Source organism: Choristoneura fumiferana, chromosome 5, assembly GCF_025370935.1.
Source record: "Choristoneura fumiferana chromosome 5, NRCan_CFum_1, whole genome shotgun sequence".
NCBI classification, from domain to species: Eukaryota; Metazoa; Arthropoda; class Insecta; order Lepidoptera; family Tortricidae; genus Choristoneura; species Choristoneura fumiferana.
The window spans coordinates 9,978,560-9,998,913 of record NC_133476.1 but is presented as its reverse complement, the minus strand read 5'-3'; the positions used below and the strand labels follow the sequence as shown (position 1 = coordinate 9,998,913).

General features: G+C 36.5%; 1 protein-coding gene across 1 annotated transcript in view; it reads left to right on the top strand.

Moving 5' to 3' along the window:
• LOC141428077 (G-protein coupled receptor dmsr-1-like) overlaps positions 1–19,434 on the top strand; it is a 63,797-nt gene extending 44,363 nt beyond the window's left edge. The window contains exons 3-6 of the mRNA XM_074087817.1: positions 953–1,133; positions 6,518–6,684; positions 8,063–8,140; positions 18,591–19,434. Of these exons, the coding sequence (XP_073943918.1) occupies positions 953–1,133; positions 6,518–6,684; positions 8,063–8,080 (366 nt within the window). The 3' untranslated portion in view covers positions 8,081–8,140; positions 18,591–19,434. The remainder of the gene's footprint in view (positions 1–952; positions 1,134–6,517; positions 6,685–8,062; positions 8,141–18,590) is intronic.
• The last annotated feature ends 920 nt before the right edge of the window (positions 19,435–20,354 follow it).

Here is a 20,354-nt window from a genome sequence, read left to right as displayed (position 1 = left end):
ATCTGAACACAGTATCCCATAATCAGTTCTGTAGGTCAAAGTCAAAGTCAAAATATCTTTATTCAATTTAGGCTATAACAAGCACTTATGAATGGTACTAAGATTTAGATGTACCTGCTTCCACTCAAAGCTTATTATGCAAAGCTGCCATAGCTCAACAACGTTTTGGCATCATTCATTGCGTCAATCAGACGATAACCAACAGATGCCTCATCACTTGAAATAGACGTTGTACCAACATTAATAACTTTAATAATTGTTAACGTGCACACCACTTGCTAGTAATAAGACTTTTATGCTGCACTCCAATAATTAACATCCATAATCTGAAATGAGAACTTGTTCTGAACTTCGCGTCGATATGTTAGCCAATGTGCAGTTATCTATAATAGGTATTTATTTCAATACCTGTTGCCAGTGACTTTGTCTGCCAATAATCTATGTTAAATATTATACACGTACATCCTTTTATGATGAGTATGACGCAATAAGTGATCTTAGGTCTAGCGGTTTCCCTTGTTAATGTACAACTGTTGCGAGTATTTTTATATCTAATTATAAATGCGCCTTCCAGCCTGTTCGGCACCGTATCACGCGAGATTTGATTAACTATACTTGCATTAAATTAGAAGATAAATTGATTATAAAAGTTGCATCAGGGTACAGCTAGAAACTGCTGGCGAGAGCAGGAAAGTAATAAAATACCAGGTTCTCTGTTCAGCATACTCGTACAATTTCATTGCTGTCCGTTTTGAGACCCTAGGTCCATGGGGTCACCTGGTCGACACTACTGGAGACTAAAAGTAAAAAAAGATAGCTGCTATATCTCTATATCTCTCTCAACGAATTGCCGTCGCTATTCAACGAGGGAATGCTGCAAGCCTAAAAGTTACATCTGGCAGTGATTTATGGACCTATACAGCTGTCCTTGACGAGATTGTTTTCTTTATAGGCAGAGAAGCAGTGCCTAGCCGAAGAGACGTGCGCGCGGCGGTCAAGCCGCACGGACCGGACCACGCGCATGCTGCTCGCCGTCCTCGGACTCTTTCTCTCCACGGAAGTCCCCCAAGGCTTATTGGGCCTTGTTAGCGCACTAGCGCCCGACTTCTTCACTCACTGCTACAGCATGTTCGGTAAGTTTTTCATACTCCACGAAAGCATAGCACATTACACCGTTCAGTTTAAACATTTATACATTATGGTGAGGATGGATAAGGGATAAGTTCGCCTTTGTACCTCTTATTATCCTGTGTTTTGTGATTTTCATGTGTTTTTATGTACAATAATAGTATTTTATGCAACTGTATCGTAATAGGGTCACATGAGTGTTTTAAGGCCCAATTACGTACAGTTGCATACATATATTGAATCCTCTATCATGTGTTCAAGAACCATTGAGAATGACCTGCATTAACAAGAACTAGGTAGGTATGTCTGCCCCACGAGCTGCGCCCGCTGCGCGCGTGACGTGCTGCTGCTCGTGCCCCGTGCTGTAATAATATATGAAATCTATGACCATTACGATACAGCCGTGTTCATAATAGAATCCAATGTCGTAATGTAGTCATTACCTATGGTTTTTGAACGCATAATTGAGGATTTACTATATGGGTGTAGATATAAAGAGTACAATACAATACAAATTTGATGCTGCCAACGTGTTATACGAAGACTATAGGCAGCAAAACTGAATATTCATACTGTAAATTTTAATAATCGATTGTACATATTTACTAATTGTATTAACAATACGTTCGCCTAGCGAAATCTAAGATTTTTATTAAAACTGGCCAAGAGCGTGTCGGACACGCCCAAAATAGGGTTCCGTAGCCATTACGAAAAAATTTAGTAATATTTTTCTAAGGATTTCGTATTTTATACGGAATCTTCCAAGTTTAGGTATATTTTATACCTTAGACTACTATTTACTCATAAACTACTAATAATTCTCAAGCAAACTTAGCCGTTATAGTTTTCCTTGAAAGTTTGATATACTTACTACCATCCTGATTTTTTTAAAATTTTTCCACCCACCGGTTTAGATTTTAGAGGGGGGGACGCTCGATTTTTATGAAAATTTGCACTTTAAAGTTGAATATTTCAAAAACACATCACTGAATCGAAAAATCATTTTAGCTACCCTCTAATGGTTTTAAAAGACCTATCCAACAATACCCCACACTATAGGGTTGGATGAGAAAAAAAAATCACCCCCACTTTACGTCTATGGGAGGTACCCTAAAAAAAAATTTTTTTTTAAATTTTGATTGTACTATTTTGTCGGCATAGTTTACATATATATTCGTGCAAAATTACAGCTTTCTAGCATTGATAGTCCCTGAGCATAGCCGCGGACGGACCGACAGACAGACAGACAGACATGGCGAAACTATAAGGGTTCCGTTTTTGCCATTTTGGCTCCGGAACCCTAAAAACGAAAAAGATTTTCGGACCCGCACCTCCTGTGAGTGGCTTTACTTAAGCACTGGTGTGGTTGAGTTGGTATTGACACCTCTAGTGAGTAAGTAGGGTTCGAATAGCGGCTGGCAATTTAACTACTGTCTAACTAACTAATCAATCTCGCATCGGCAGCCTATCCCAAGTTTTAAAGTTTAACTTATAGGGCTGATTGGAAACACTTGGCGATTGGTTAAATTTTCGTATTGATTCATGAATTGAAAATTGCTAACGACAATGTGGATTTCATCGTAAACCTAGTCGGTACCTAGTGTGTCTCCAAGACATCCATCTTCTTTATACAATACCAGCCGACACTCTCATTTACCCGACCTCCATAAAACTTTTACGGCAGACCGCCCAATGCTCTCTTGTCTTTGATTATTCCGCATTACAAAAAGTAAGAGTTAATAAATTTTCTTTAGTTCATGAAGCATTCAATGAAAGATTTTACTCGTCGATCGTAAACGTGTGGCGTTTATGATAAAGATAATAAATGAGTTAACTGGTAAATTTTACGATGTACGAAAATATAAAAGTTATTATGGTTGAATAATATGAGCTAATGTTTTAAGAAATAAATCAGAACGTCTCTCATTTGCGTAAAGAACGTAATGTAAATATGTACGTCGAGATGAGGCTTCAAATAATAATCACTACAAAATTATACATAACGTGTTTGCACGTAAACGATCGATCGTTGTAATAAAACAATAGTTATAACGTTACATTCTTAGGTAGGTAAGTAGCTCTTCATAAATGATTCGGACTTTTCTTGAGTGACGGAAGACACTTGTTATTGAGGTAGATAAATATAAGATATTTCATGTCCTATTTGCTCTGAATTAGATTCGAGTAATTTATTGTTCTGTGTAAGCGCAGCATTAGCTGAGTTTGCTCCTTTTGCCGCAGGACAGACTACTTGCAAAGTTATATTCCAATTTTTTTTAATATTACTCTTTTTATATAATCTGTGCTGTATTGTACTATTTTATCTTGTATTGTTTATATTGTTATCTTGTATTGTTTGTACTGTTGGCAATTAAATATTTTCTTTATTTCTTTCTTTCCTTATGCTTTATATGAAAATTAATTAAATTGTTGCCCGTGACTCCGTCCGCGCAGAATTCTCTTAACGCTATCTCGCGGAAACCATGAAATTCTCCAGGATAAAAACAATCCTATGTCCTTCCCGGGGACACAAAGTAAATAACTGTATACAGTAACTGCGGTTTAGACGTGAAGAGGTTACAAACAAACAGACTTACAAAGTTTCGCATTTATAACATTAGTGGGATTGACGCGTTAAATTCGGTTTAGACATTCAATTAAGTAATATTTTTATTTTCAAATACCACACACACATGCACACACGCACGCATTCACTTACGCACATACACTGTATGTAGTTTTGGTGAAGAAAAAATATATATACGTTCCAACGACTTCAGCATAGAGGGATATAAATGCCACAGAACCGCAATATAGTCGGCAAATTAAGCCCTGTAATGAATTACTCTCAGCCGACAAAATCTCTCATTTAGTGCTCACTTATGCTTCATTAACTTTTTGCAATTTATTTCAGATATTCGTTATCCAAAGGCAAATAAATCGATACAAATAAATACTCTCCAAAAAATCTACTTCGAGGTTTTAAACTTTTAAATTGCTTGTTTTTGCGAATAAATCAATTCCCATTCTAGAACCCGGCATTAGTCCCCGGTCCATTCATGGAGCAAACTTCCATGAGGGCGCATTCGCTTGCCGGAAAAGTTTGCCTAACTTTAAACCAAGTGACGCAATTATCCCTTGAAAATTCCACGTCAATATGTATATTATTTTCTAACATATGATTCGCGGTCTGGCAATATGCTGATGGGGAGCTTCAATTACCATATATTTGTGCGAGATCAAAGAAGTCAAAAAGGCGTAAGTTGATCCAACTCCGCATCCCTTGTATCGTAGGTACCGCATCGCTCTCTGCGGGAGTTGCCCAAATTTGTCAACGTCGCGACGAGAACTTCCGTTGTATGGGTCCTTTTTCTATTTTTAAAATGAGTGGAATTTTCATTACTTCCTCAATAAATTTGTATTGAAAGCTATATTTAAATAATTTTTAAGAGCACTACCATGACGTAAAATCAATTACTTCGCCACTTACGGACCACAACACGGAATAAGCACCCAACTAAAAGTATGTTTAGTTTGAACACTTCCATGTTTATCTGACTATTATCCGACACACAAAAGCAATTAGTATGTCCTGCATTGTCTTAATATTCACTAAGCCCTTATCGACATGCCTTGATTAATTCCAATAGGTAGGCGGCCTTGTTTCTCTATCTATTGTAATAGGCATCTTAAGAGTCTTATAGCTTAGAGATATGTAAAAGAAGCTAAGGTCTGGTTAAAGATAATTTGATTTACTCATCTCACGTCACATATTTTCCTCACTATAGGCGTTCTATGGCTGCGAGCGCGACCCGAATATAATATCGCGAAAAATATACCCTCCGTATAAAAAATATGTTTATTCCGTGTGATATTACGCTTGCAAATAGGCCAACTTTACGGAATTCGATGCACACCTGGTACAGCAAGACCAGGTTATTCAGAGTGCGTGTATAAAGTTACCGATAATAATTTCGGAGAGCCAGAATTTACTTTCGGGACAAAGTTTCACGCCTGGGTTGTGCCTTTTGGGCCACGGCGCGGTACAAAATGTAAACTTGCGTGAAGTGGATTCAGGTTGAAGTAAGTAGGTAATCAGCAAAGTTTAGGTAGTCAATAAATACAACCGTGAAAGAAGGGTTGTACTCAAATTTCAAATCATTTATTCAGTGGGTAAATTGGCCGCAATGGGCTCTTTTACACGTCATTTTTTAAACTACCAGCGCTTTCGGAAAGACCATCATTGCAAAGAAGAATGCGCCGCAAGAAACTTGGCAGAAAGTCATTTTTTCAAAATAAAATAAATATCTACAAATAAAATACTTAAAAACTACAGTAAGTATACAATTAAAGAAAAAAATACAAAATAATAATAATAATACAGGGATGTATGGGGTTCCTTAGTTACAAAACTAAACACTAACTATATCTACGTTCAGTGGAAGTGTAGAATGCTTCCACATCGTCATAAATTTTAAAAAAAGAAATATACATTTCAAGTCAAGTAACCATAAAGCTTTTGGATTTCGAAGGCAAGCTCACGTCAGCCGCCCCCAAAGTTAGCTCACACGCACTCATATCATGCTCTGAAAGCAGAGCGCAGCGGTACCGAGGGCATGATATTGCTTCCGTTCCCATAAGCTCTATGGGATCGTCTTGGGAACTTCGACGTCGCGAGTTTGTGACTAGAAATTTAACTAAAAATATACAAGTTTAAAATCCATAAGCTTAACAATATACAGCCTTAAATATATATATTTTATATATAAATATATATTTTAACTTAAATGTAATTGTTCAGTAGGTTCTTTTAAAAAATAAACATAGTGATATAGCTACCTATCATGTCACGTGCTGTAGTTATTTAACTTAATAAAGAACATTAATACTTATATGAATGAATTTTTCTATTTTTGTAAGGTCTCTGTACTGCTTTTGGTGATCAATAAAGAATATTTGTATTGTATTGTATTGTATATGAACGTTGAAATAGAATAAGCAATATAGGAATCGAGTCTTCTGACAACTAGTATAAAATTAATAATGTAGAGGTAAATGAACAACTCATGTCAATCTTTATTTTTAGCCGTTCTAGAAGAAAACCAAAAATCGCCAGGATTTTATATTAAAAGTTGTAGTATGTTTAAAGATTTTTAGGCAATAAATCCACAAGAGCTGCGCGAGATAGCTAACCTAAATTAGCTTCAGTAAACTTCAATAAGCTAGTCGAGAAAGTAAGATAAATACGAACTTTTCCGAAAAAATACGATGGTGAGACATCATTCACTACATCGATAATCACCGATAATGATCGATAGGTATCGAGAATCACCGTGTATTAAAGAAAATGCCTGATCCACATTGACATTGACTTTCTCTGTTCGTCCAGGTGACCTAATGGATGTGCTGGCGCTCTTCACCTCCTCGGTTAACTTCGTGCTCTACTGCAGCATGAGCCGGCAGTTCCGCAGTACGTTCGCGCGACTCGCGCGCAGGATGCTCTCCACTCCCGAAGAACCTACCAAGTTCACGACCAAGCTCGAACCCACCACGCAGGTATCCCCTTATAATTTCGGATGGTGCTCTCGTAATCATCTATACTATCTACACCAAATAAAAATCAGGGTAGTAAACTTTGTTTATGTGTATCATGGAGTAGAAAAAACTAGCAGATATGTCATATGTAAGTCTCGGTTTGTAACAGAAGCACATATATAGGTAGTGACACGAGAGTTGAAGTGAATGTTTACACGCACAGCTACTTGAAGAACTTAATTGCATACGAGTAGAAGGCAAATAAATGAAATGAATGAGTGAATGCCAAAATCCCACTGTCATTACATTTGTGTGCGTGACTTAAACTGGTGGCACTACCTATACTTTAATTTTGAAATCTTGGCGATTATTGGTCTTAGTTTCCATTCGAAAACAGTTGGGTAATTCTAATAATTTTCTGACATATAGCGTAATTAGAACTTTACTAGATTTCATCTAACCCATTCAGCCGTTTTAGCCTGAAATAATAACAAATATTCATAAACATGAACTTTCTCATTTACAATGATAGTAGGATAGAAACCTTCAACCATATACTTCATGTACTTTAATATCTAAAATACCTACTCTCATAAATAGTTTATGATGTGATAAGCCAGCCGTGTTTAACGGTCTGCTGATGGAATACCCCCGTGCTCCCATGAGAGCAGTATATGACAAATCCTTTTACCTCCCTTTTGCTCCTACAAGAGTAAATTTAGTCTAGCTCCTCCTTGTGAAGTAATTCTATCCCAGACTACGTACCTAAATGGGCGTTTTCAGAAAAAGTTGTTGAAATGACTTTTTTTTTAGATTTGGATGAAATTTCATTTTCCTACTCAGAATTAGGAGCACTTTCCATTTTAATAGAAGAAAAAAAGTGTCCAAAGATTTTTTATTCCATTACGTTACCGTTTTCATACACGTTTCTATGATGGTAGTGTAATGGATAACACAAAATTATATGAAAAACCTGAGACACTTTTTTTCTGCTATTACAATAGAAAGTGCTCCTGATTCAGAGTAGGAAAACGAAATTTCATCCATATCTAAGAAAAAAAGTCATTTCAACCACTTTTTCTGAAAATGCCCAACTAAAAACGAAGGTGATGTTACTCTTGTCTATAATTAAATTAGTGCCTACGATTGATGAAAGTCAAAGACTATCAACATTATTCGGTTCAATGAGCGCAATTACAATTACGAATTATCACTCTTTTGTCAGCCCTTAAAAGATAATGAAACGGATCAGTCAGTAAGGTTTAATCAGATCAAGAATAATATATATCGATGCTCAATCGAATAATCCTAAGCACAATTGGAGGGCGAATCCCCGAATCCCTCTAATACCGTTGCCGTAAATCTAATGATGACTAATGAAGTGATGTGTCCCGCACAGGTGACCGGGCCGCTATAACGACAAAGCCCCGCCCTTATAAGGGTGGTGGAGGAGAGCATTATCTAGACTCTGATACAGGTAAGCTATTCTAGTTCTAAAAGCAGTTGAAAAAAATGCCGGGATTTCAGAAAAAAACCCGGGGATGTTCCAAAAATTACATGGTTACCTACTATTGCATAATATTGCATAAAAATACCCGCGCCGTATTTCATGTTTCAAGTCCTAGCGGTTGAATATTTAGGATTTTATTCTGAAACCCTTGGAAATATTTGGATTAAAAGTCCTCTCATCCACTTAAAAGTTGACTGGTAGAGATCCCTTAAAAAGATAAGTCCGCCTTTGTACAAGTAGGTACCTCAAAGTTTTTCAATTGTGTTTGTTTCTTTTCTTTTGTACAATAAAGAGTAGGTACATACATAAAAGTAAACCTTGTGTTATTGTAAACTTTCAGCTCTTTTACCGAATTTCATTCAACTTCATCGTGCCGTTTTAGCGTGAAGTATTAACAAACAAACATGCACACATGCACGCATTTAGATATGAACTTTCGCTTTTATGATATAAGTACGATACACCTATGCATCTAAGTGCTATTGTACAATAATAAGCCATACGTGTATGAACACAATTGGTGTGTGAGATTATTGTGCATTCAAACGCCCACAACGCAACGCAACTAATAAAAATTCTGTAGTCAAGCCGCACTAGCAGCACACAAGCCCGGGCACAAAGCAAGCCCGGGCACAAGGCAAGGCAGGCCGCGCCTCACAAAACTTACCGTCGCCACTAATCGCTCATTGTGTGTGACAGGTTCTTCGAAAGTTATGGAACACGCATAATTCAATTTATTACTCGCTACTTATGATAAGATTAGAATAGATTTATTTATTACCTTTTGAAATAATACATTATACATGTCAGTTAAATACAAGAAATTCACAAAAGGATCGTCAAACGTATGTCCCCACTTCATTTATTTAATCGTTATGGCGTTTAGTGAGATAAACCCGGATAAATCACGTCTTACATCGACTTTAGCTGACTTTTGTCATGCGAGCAGAGCGGTGGCGCGCAGTGCGCGTTTTGCAGCAACCGCCGTGGCGTGTGTTCCCAGAGGAAGGGATACGAATTATCCCGAAACATATCAAACTAAACTCGACTTAAGATGTGAGTTATCCGGGTTTATTTCACTAAACAACTATAGGTGAGTCTCACGTTATGGCGCTATTTCCAAAGTCGCTTTATGCAAAAAATCACTACAAACACTTAACTACTGAAAAATATAAACATTTATTAAGATAAAAATAAATCAAAAAGCAGAAAAAATACTAAAAGTTACAAGCTAAATTAAAATCTATATTAAAAACTAAGCTATACCTAAAAAAAGGCCCCTGCGGCATTGTGCCGAAGATGCTAGCAGCATTTCCTCGTTGAATCGCTAGGCTAATTCTTAGAGCGAAGTAGCTGCCAGCTCTTCGGTCACCGGTGGCATCTATAAGCCTCTTCCAAATATCTTTGAAGAGGCTTAGTGCTCCTGGACCCCACGGACCAAGGGTCTCGACACCGAAAGGGACGAAATTATATTCGGCGCCGAGACCACTATATTTGCTTATAATCTTGGCGGTTTCGGCTGCCTCTGCTGCGGCTGCTGCCTTTGTGGAGGTCCGGTGTAGATGCGAAGGGGCTAGTGTGTCTACACAGGTAGCATCCCACATTAGGACCCTTCCCATACTCCACGGGATCAAAGACATAGCGTCTGGTCTTAACTACTTAGGTTAGGTACATATAACAAAGGATTAAATCCTGCGTCCACTGGACTACCCACTCTTTAATATTAACCTCGTTTCTTTAAAATCGCTATAATCATCAAAAGAGCAGTAAACGATACGCTCTAAAATTCCTATTGTCTGGGCACCCTTTTAAAGCTGCCGGTAAAACATTTCCTACGGCACTTTGTATCCACGTAGGTGTAGTCCCTTGGGTTAAAATTTGCAGAAAATATTTTTACTTACCCATGTCTAGACGCGAACCCATTTTGTAAGTGTATAATGGACGAAATATTGTAAGGGGGGAACCTGTGGTGATTTAAGTACTTGCTTTTTCTTGCACAAATGTTCCTTTTGCATATAAATAAAGTGCATTTGATATTGTTTTTATAACGAGCACTTAATATGATGCGTATCTCGATGTTAGCAACATTTGTTTCTTTTTAGGGTTCCGTAGCCAAAATGGCAAAAACTGAACCCTTATAGTTTCGCCATGTCTGTCTGTCTGTCCGTCCGCGGCTTTGCTCAGGGGCTATCAATGCTAGAAAGCTGTAATTTTGCACGAATATACATGTAAACTATGCCGACAAAATGGTATAATAAAAAATTCAAAAATAGTTTTTTTTAGAGTACCTCCCATAGACGTTAAGTGGGGGTGATTTTTTTTCCTCATCCAAACTAGTAGTGTAGGGTATCGTTGGATAGGTCTTTTAAAACCATTAGGGGGTTGCTAAAACGATTTTTCGATTCAGTGACGTGTTTGCGAAATATTCAACTTTAAAGTAAAATCGAGCGTTCCCCCCCCCCTCTAAAATCTAAACCGGTGGGTGGAAAAATGAGAAAAAATTCAGAATGGTAGTAAGTATATCAAACTTTTAATGAACATTACTACAACGGCTAAGCTTGCTTGAGAATTATTAGTAGTTTATAGTAAAAAGCAGCCTAAGGTATAAAATATACCTAAACTTGGAAGATTCAGTATAAAATACGAAATCCTAAGTAAAATATTACTTTATCTTTTCGTAATGGCTACGGAACCCTATTTCGGGCGTGTCCGACACGCTCTTGGCCGGTTTTTTAAAGATACAATACGTGATTTAAGTTTGTATTCTGTCATATTACAATACAATACAATACGATGACTCTTTATTGTACACCACAAATAGCGATACAGAAGCAGGTACACAGACAGAAAAATTTAAAGGTAAGTAATAGGCGGCCTTATCGTTTAAGAAATATCTCTTCCAGGCATATTGCATATATATGGCATATTGTCAAGTACTTACCTAATTGTGTTTACTTTACCACGATTTTAGTCTTTCTGTCTTATATTTTGTTAGGTATGTACGTAAGACACGAAAGGAACGATTTCCGCTTTTCAAACGTAAAACTTGCAGAGCACGTGAATTTACTCGAGCAAAGGTAAATACGGATTGTCGAATTTAAATCATTTTCTCTGCTTAAAACAATATGACAGTACCTTTGAAACAATATGACCCAACCTTTGAAGCGTACATCGACCGTGCTACAAGAATAGCGTAGAATTTAATTAATGAAACCAACTCCGAGTGCAGTGGGTCCGTAGCAAGACCGTATCATTTCACTTATTAGTGCCTAAAATAGAGATGATTTATAAATTACAATTTATAAATACACTTTTACAAAATTAACCGACTACAAAAAACCTTGAAAATAATTTTCTACCAGTCTGAGGTCGGTGCCTCAGCACAAGCCAGCAGGAGTAGACCTAATATAGTCGTCTACCTCACCTACGCACTATGTATTGGGCTTCAATCACTCCTGCTGGCTCGTGCTAAGACACCGACTTCAGGATGGCAGAAAATTATTTTCATGGTTTTTTGTAGTCGGTTAAACTTTTAGTTAAGTATAAAAAACACGCTTTTTAGTTTAAATAATCTAAGATAACAGTAGTTCAATGTCAACTGCTCGTCACCTTTTACGAAAGATTGCTTTTTCCGATGCAGAGACGTTCATTATTGAGGACTCAGGTGCTTCACCACCCATTTCATTTCACCATATTATTATATATGCATTACGAGGAGCATATATTGCTTGTAAAGTAATTGAAATTTTTAAGTAAAATGGCGTGAAACAACATTAAGATTTCTAACTCAAGGTGCGATCAAAGAATAGATAAGTGCTGAACCTTATGGTGCTATCTTACCTATGCTATAGGTAGCTACATTTTCACGCAGCTATTGTAACCATGTCCGTTTACTTTAAGCATTTCTTTAATTGTTTCACAGTATTTGGTAAGTACCAATATAATTCCGCTTAAGCCAAAGTCAATATTGTTCAACTCGACCCTTAAACATAACTACATTTTGCTCGCATTAGTGTGGCACGCGTATAATCGTTCTCAACTAAACTTTGGGGTTAGATGCCACCAACAAGTGAAGTTTAAATTAACTGCTTGCGAAAGTCCGTATAATTTTGGTGGTTACGTATATTAATGAACTAAAATAATTTCCTTGCTATGTTTGGTTATTTGGAGTCTTTTTGTATTTTTTATTTCAACTCCAAATTTGTTACTTTTACGGGTATCCCGTGAAACCATATCTCAGTTTATATTTATCCATGTCTCAGTTTGTATTTTCGATATAATTTCCTTGCTCACCCGAGACCTTACGATAGCTAAGCTTATGCAAAATATGCGTGTTCATGCAGTTCCTCCACCTCCACACTGTAAGAACACACACAAATCACACAAACCCATCTATCACCACCACCACACTACACTGACGCGTTTCGAACTCAACCAGAGCTCATCTTCAGAGTGACACAATCGTACACCATGCTACCAGTTGTTAGACTAACGAACCACAACCACCGTTTTAACTTGTCACTGTAACTCCCCAAGTACCCACAACGTTTTATGAAACAAAACAAAACTACCCACAAATTATTAATACATTTTTAACTGTCCTTCAAAACTACCTTGATTTTTATTTATTTACTGTCAAGGCATGTTTTATTAACTACCATTGCTGAAATTAGATCCAAGCCGTAGCAAGGGAGATGAAACTAAATTTACCTGCTCATTAATAATAGACCCCATACTGTTGTATCTAATAATCTCCATGCATTCTAAAACATCGAGACGAAACCCCTTGCCACAAAGAATGATTTAGTTCCAACAAATGTTTGGCAAAATTCGATTTATCAGGATGCTCATTCCTATATGCCGAAACATGCTCTTTAAATCTAGCATTAAAACATTAGCATCATAATTCGCAGCAGTTTCATAATTCTTTATTGATCACCATAAAACAGTACAGTTAGTTTTTTTTGTATTCTGCTGGATGGCAAACGAGCAAGTGGGTCTCCTGGTGGTAAGAGATAACCACCGCCCATAAACATCTGCAACGCCAGGGGTATTGCAGATGTGTTGCCAAGAGGTCTAAGATGGGATACCTCAAGTGCCAGTAATTTCACCGGGTTGTCTTACTCTCCACGCCGAAACACAACAGTGCAAGCACTGCTGCTTCACGGAAGGATTAGCGAGCAAGATGGTGGAAGCAATCCAGGCGGACCTTGTACAAGGTCCTACCACCTGCTGCGTAGTTGGACAAAAAAGCCTAAGCTAAGCCGTGGTGGCCTAGTGGTTTGACCTATCGCCTCTCAAGCAGAGGGTCGTGGGTTCAAACCCCGGCTCGCACCTCTGAGTTTTTCGAGATTCATGTGCGGAATCACATTTGAAATTTACCACGAGCTTTGCGGTTAAGGAAAACATCGTGAGGAAACCTGCACAAACCTGCGAAGCAATTCAATGGTGCGTGTGAAGTTCCCAATCCGCACTGGGCCCGCGTGGGAACTATGGCCCAAGCCCTCTTGTTCTGAGAGGAGGTCTGTGCCCAGCAGTGGGACGTATATAGGCTGGGATGATGATGATGATGATGAATCTGTCAAAACTTCATAAGACCGTCAGGTTGACCAACCTAACACTAGATTTTTTTTGGTGTTGCAGATGTTTATGGGCGGTGGTGATCTCTTACCATCAGGAGACCCACTTGCTCGTTTGCCATCCAGTCAAATAAAAAAAAAAAAAAAAAAAAAAATTAAAAAAAAATTAAAAAAAATAAAAAAAAAACTATGCCGGCTAATTTTATAGCAACAATACTTGTTACCTTTTGGTCGTGCAATTTAAAAAAACTAAAACCATCCAATAAAGGATTTTCATACATTAAGTCCCGCTTTGTGCTGGGTATATAGTGCGGTTATGATGAAATTAAAACATAGTTGGAAGAAAAAAAAAATTTCACCCAGTTAACAAAAAACACAAAAAGCATGGTAGAACAAGTAGTAAGTTAAGTTGGTTTTATTTAACGACACATCACTATGTTCATAGCCCGAAAATATCCTATGTTAAACTAATTAGTCCATGAATACTGGAACTGATGGAATCGTTTCATGTGCAATCAACAATTAGCAGTTAGAGGGTGTCATAATATCATTACAGATATTTCCTATGTATAAAATACTTACAAATAACATTATAAAATAAGGGTCAAAAGTGACTCCAAATGGTTCGGGTAAAATAACACACGGTGCTGCTCGCCAGTTCTGATAGCTTGAATTTGGCTTAACACGCTACCGCGAGTCTAGATGATGTGATTGTTTTGTACCTAATAGTCCAATCTCGTAAACTGTGCCCAGTCAAAAGTAGTTTTTCTAAACAAAAGCACATGTAAGTATGTAGGTGTAGCTAGATGCTTAAATTACAAGTCTCATGATTTGGAAAAACCGGGAAAAACCATTTATGGTTGGAAAGCAACTAAGTTAATTAATATTTTTGCTTGATCATCATTGTATGAAGGGAGTTCACAATATCCATTGTAGTCCATGTAAAGGTATGGGGGTAGAGGGGGCGTGGGTAGGTACATATTGTTCGACTAAAAACAATTTGCAAATTGATTGTACAGTTAGCCTTTGCTGGCGGTTTCGCTTGCGCTAACTATTGGATTTGGCATTTAATAATGAAATTCTGGTATTTCTCAAAACTTCCAGCAGGAATTCCCAAAAAATAAGTAGGCGATTTTATTAACGTTGCACAATAAACACCCGCGCAAAATGTCCCTAATTCTAGCGGTTTATTAACGGTAGGAAATAACGTCGCAAATCTTGTATGTTATGACATACAATAAAGCTATGAAACAGCCGAGCCATGTTTTTTAAACCATAGTGTATAGTTAGTAAAGTAAAAAGATAAATAAATTTCAGAATTCAGCTAGATATAGGTACCTACTTAACTTAATTACAACAAAAAACAGTTAATAACTATTAAATTCCCAATATCTATATTTACAATGAACACAAAAAAAAACAAAATAAGTACCTACATAAAACAAAAGAAAAACCAGCATTTGTCATAGATTTATGATCCTGGGACAGCATTTCCGGAGCGGTAGGTACAGCTTAGGGATCTTTAAAAAGCAAGCCTATCTGTTTCTCAAAGGGCCGGTAACGCACCTGTGATACCCCTCGTGTTGGCAGGTATCCATGGGCGGCAGTGATTGCTTCCCATCAAGTGACCAGCAAGCTCTAAAAAAAATTAAGTCTAAAAATTGCTAAGGTAAACGTGTGCGGGGTGCTCGCCGTTTTACGACTGTTCTTGTTTACCACCAAAGCTTTCTATCGTAAAACGTTATGCCCTATAACGTGTACCTATACGACGATAAAACACGGACCACTTTAAACTGCAACGGTTGTAGTAAAACGCGCAATGACGTTTTAAAAGCAATGCGAACGCGCACGTCAGACGTTTGAGCTTAGAATGACTAACGGTTCTGAAATTCTAAACGTTTCCATTATTGGCTAGACTATTCTAGTGATTTTAAGACTTAATGCATGGTTAGATCCAGCTCGCTTTGCATAATTAGGTTATCTTTCTTTTTGTGTACTATAGAGAAAAAAACCGTGGTGGCCTAGTGGTTTGACCTATGTATGACCTATCTATCTCTCTCTCTCTCTCTCTCTCAGGATCGTGGGCTCAAACCCGAGCTCGAACCTCTGAGTTTTTCAAAATTCATGAGCGAAAATAAATTTTAAATTTACCACAAGCTTTACTGTGAAGGAAACATCGTGTGGAAACCTACACAAAACTGCGAAGTAAAATGATGTGTGTAGTTCCCAATCCGCACTGGGCCCGCGTGGAAACTACGGTCCTTTCATTCTGAGAGAAGGCCTGTGCCCAGTAGTAGACGCATATATAGGCTGTGATGGCGATGATGACTATATAAATAGGGGAGACCGAGGAGAGTTGTGACATAGTCGATTTTTGGGAACTTATTTACTGCTAGCAAAATCGCAACAGCGCGTGTTTGATAGCTCGAGACTTTTATACCGAGCGTTTTATACCTGCTGAGCTGGCAACGTTGCATTTTTGATAGTTTTTCTCGATTATAATTATAATAATTATTCGTGATGGACTTTTATATTCTGTGAAAATAAATTAATGTTTATTAACGGTTCAAAGTCAAAGTCAAAATATCTTTATTCAATTTAGGCTATAACAAGCACTCATGAATGTCAAAAAAAATCTACCACCGGTTCGGAAAAACCTCTGTTGAGAAGAATCCGGCAAGAAACTCAACGAGGTATATTTTTTTTAAACAGATTTACAATATTATTAAATGATATGTACCTATACATCACAAGTATTTAACACAACTTTATTTTTAACACAGTAGGTTCGCTATTTGAAGGGATCGCTAATGCGGATCGGAATTATTTCCAAATATCCCTGTCCATGATATAATCATTAACTTTATAATACGCCTTTGATATTAATGTCTTCTTGACAATAGATCTGAATTTTGTATCCGTTTCATTTATAATATTTTTTGGAATTTTATTATAAAAACGTATGCAATTTCCCAGAAAAGACTTTTTGGTTTTAGCCAGTCTGTAAGATGGAACTTTAAGCTTCCCTGTGTTTCTAGTAGCCTTTGGCTTATCGACGTTAGTGGGAAAATCACATATGTTCTTCCTAACATACATGATAGGATATCTGTTTCCTTAAAAAAAGATCTTAAAGTTTTTAAAGAAAATAAAAGTCTATAACAAATAATTATTGGAGTAGACACATTAACTTATATACTTATTAGGAAGAGTTCTGTCAGACCACATTTTTAATTTTCATTCAATTTTAATGGAATAATCGAGAAAAACTAACAAAAATGCAGCGTTGCCAGCTCAGCAGGTATAAACGCTCTTAATACTACATCAACAAAAGCTATGAACACATATAATAACATAGTATGTTTACTGGACCGAACTATAATTAAATTTCACATTTTATTCATTAGCACGTGAAGAATACGAATACGTGAACGCCATTGTTTTAAATTGATGTTCAATTATTTTTTAGAGTTCCGTACCCGAAGGGTAACAAAAGAAACCCGATTAATATCACACTGTCCATCCGTCCGACCGTCTGTCTGTCACGGACCTGTATTATCTCAAGAACGCAACGGACACCACCAGCTGAAATTTATAATAATAAAATTTGATATAAATTTATAATACATAATACATGTATATTTCTACTGCCGCTACAAGAATAACCAAAAAAAGATTAATTCAACATAAAATTAGGGGTCCCTACGAACCAATATAAAATGACCCCGCACTGCCTAAATTTCACTTAGACATAGGGCTCTACTAGCATAAGTATACATGTAGATACGGCCGTTTATTACGTAGTACCTGTACCACTACCATGAGTTTACAGTCACCGTACTCAATAGCGACGGCGTAAATTATTTGTATGGAGAATTGTACAGCGCCTCTACAAATAATTTACGTCGTCGCTATCGAGTACGGTCACTGTAAACTCATGGTAGTGGTACTGGGCGACCGAGCTTTGCTTAGACCGAGCTGGATATATATATATATATAATTATATATTATATTATATATTTCGGGGATCTCGGAAACGGCTCCAACGATTTCGATGAAATTTGATTTCATGATTTCGGTATGTGGGGGTTTTCGGAGATGACAAATCGATCTAGCTTGGTCTTATATATATATATATATAGATAGATGGATATTTTGCATACCTACCTTTAAATTTGCATGGAACCAACGGTGTGTGAGTTGGACTCGCACTTTAACGGCTTTACCTATGTGAAAAAAGTGAACACAAAACTAGCATTTACCTACCTACATTTTTTGTTAAAAATACCTACCGCCAGATAGCGTTTCCCAACTGAATTTTATGTTCAACTTTTTAAATTTCCTGATTTGCATTACAAAGCTCCAATGAACACTCATCAGCATACGGTGAATAGATTAAAATTTACAGTTTGTGCTGCATAATTTCACATTTGAAAAATAAACTTATCGACTCCCCTAGGCTTAAAATAACATTAACTTTGTAACAGTCATATGTCAGCCTCAGGCACATAAAATTAAACATTGTGATAGAAACTATCTGTACCTTTCTTAAAAATAATCTATAGACATTCTTAACTATTGTGACGTTATCTTTTGCGCCTTTCTAAACTTAAATTGTAGGTTGGTGTATAATATAAAATCAAAGTGCTCCTTTCATGCACTTATTAAACGTTAAGCTTTCTCTTAAATAACATTAAAGCTATTTATTATCTAGTGTTCATTAAATAAGATTCTGTATGTAATTCCCAAGAGAGGAACGAACATCGTTTCCCTTACTTATTAATAGAGACCCTGTACAAATACTAATTAATAAACTAATAACATGTTATTTTCTTTTTCAGACAAAGATGCTCTCTCTCTCTATACGAAGAAAAGTGATACTCTTAAGAAGTTTATTAATCCTGAAATCAGCAATTATATTGAACATAGGTAGATTTAAAGATTGTAGAAATAGTTTTGAACATTTGTACGTACATCTAGATAAATTAGCGTATTTTATAATGTAAATAGTTATAGATAATAGTCTTCACGTCTTTTGAGCCATGACGTGAGAACTATTTAACTTAAATGTAGATAGATAGGTAGGGCTATAAGTCATGTACATTTCATCAAGCTAGTGTACGATGAGACATTTTTATTGTGTAAACATAGTTGTTAGTATTCTAATGCTCAGAAGAGTTCGTTAGATGAGTTATCATGTTGATATTTAATATTTATAATATCGTTGTGTTAATTATAGGGTCCAAATGTCATTACGGAAATGTTTTACGAATTTATGTCACTACATTTATTAGTAGAATTATGTACATAATTTCGGAATTTTGACGACTTCTCTTGTATAATTAGAAGTAGTTCACTTACAATTTGTCAAATTTAATAAGAAAACTTGTACTTGAAACGTCACTTTATTAAAAAAAAAGGTCACTAGTGTGTAAATATTTGTCAGATATCATCATCACTTCATCACATGGGTAGATCAAGATATAAACATATATTTCTCGGAAAGCGACGGTTTAAGTACGACGATAGTCTTAATTCCTTTTTTCATTCGAATTAAAATATTTTTATAACTCTTTATACCTGCCTCAATATTGTGTTTGTTTTGTATAACTGTGTTATGCGTCTGATGTACCTAAAGTTTCAACGACACCAAATAAATTGTACCAAATATACGTGTTCACTGTCTGTGTGATTTCTGTTCAAAAGTTTTTTACATTTCAATTCAACTTTCCAGTCTTAGGTTGAATTTGAAATTTAAATTCTCAAATATCTAATAACGAAGTTTTTTTTCAATAAACAGGCTTGAATTTAATGGTGATGAATACTTTTTGTGAAAAGCTTGATTGCCCCTCTTGCTGTCAAACAACCTGAAATGGGAAAATTCTTGAGGTCGCCTGGGATTTCCTGTCGTGTCGTAATCGCAAATGCGCTTCTTCCCGGATTGGCAAAGGATATTGTTGGAGCCCCGCTTTGAGTTTCAGTAAAAGTTATAAATACTATTCGAAACCAGCGGGTGTTTATAGAAGTGAATCTGGACCGTAATGGGGTGTACTTAAGGCATATAATATCTTGTTTGAATAACATGAAATATGGTAAGTATTATATGCGTAATATTTAAATAATTACAATATTGATAGAACTTTTTTTAGCAGCTGTAAAATCTTCTACGTCGGAGTGTAGATCTACATATGAGCTCAGCGCTTGCTGCTTCATCTTGGAGTAGTTACACGTACTCTAAAACAAAATATTTATTGAGTAAACTGTACTAGTACGTTAGTACATATTAAGTAATATCTCCTCAAAGATTGCTATAGCGTAGGTATAGCCCAACAAATCGAGAGTAATAACTAATGGTTATTTGATGTATTTTAAATTGTAGGTACCTATGGTAGAATAACTCTACAGGTATTAGGCATAAAGTTATCCAAAACGTGCGAGTCGCACTCCAACAGCGAGGGTTCCGTATAAACGTAGGTACGCACAAATTTGAGAAATGCTATAGCAGGATAAGAGAAGGAGAATGACATTTCTATCAAACTTTAATATACTCACCTACCATTTATTTTACATTTTGGTAAGTTTGATCAAATATATGTTCTAAAGTA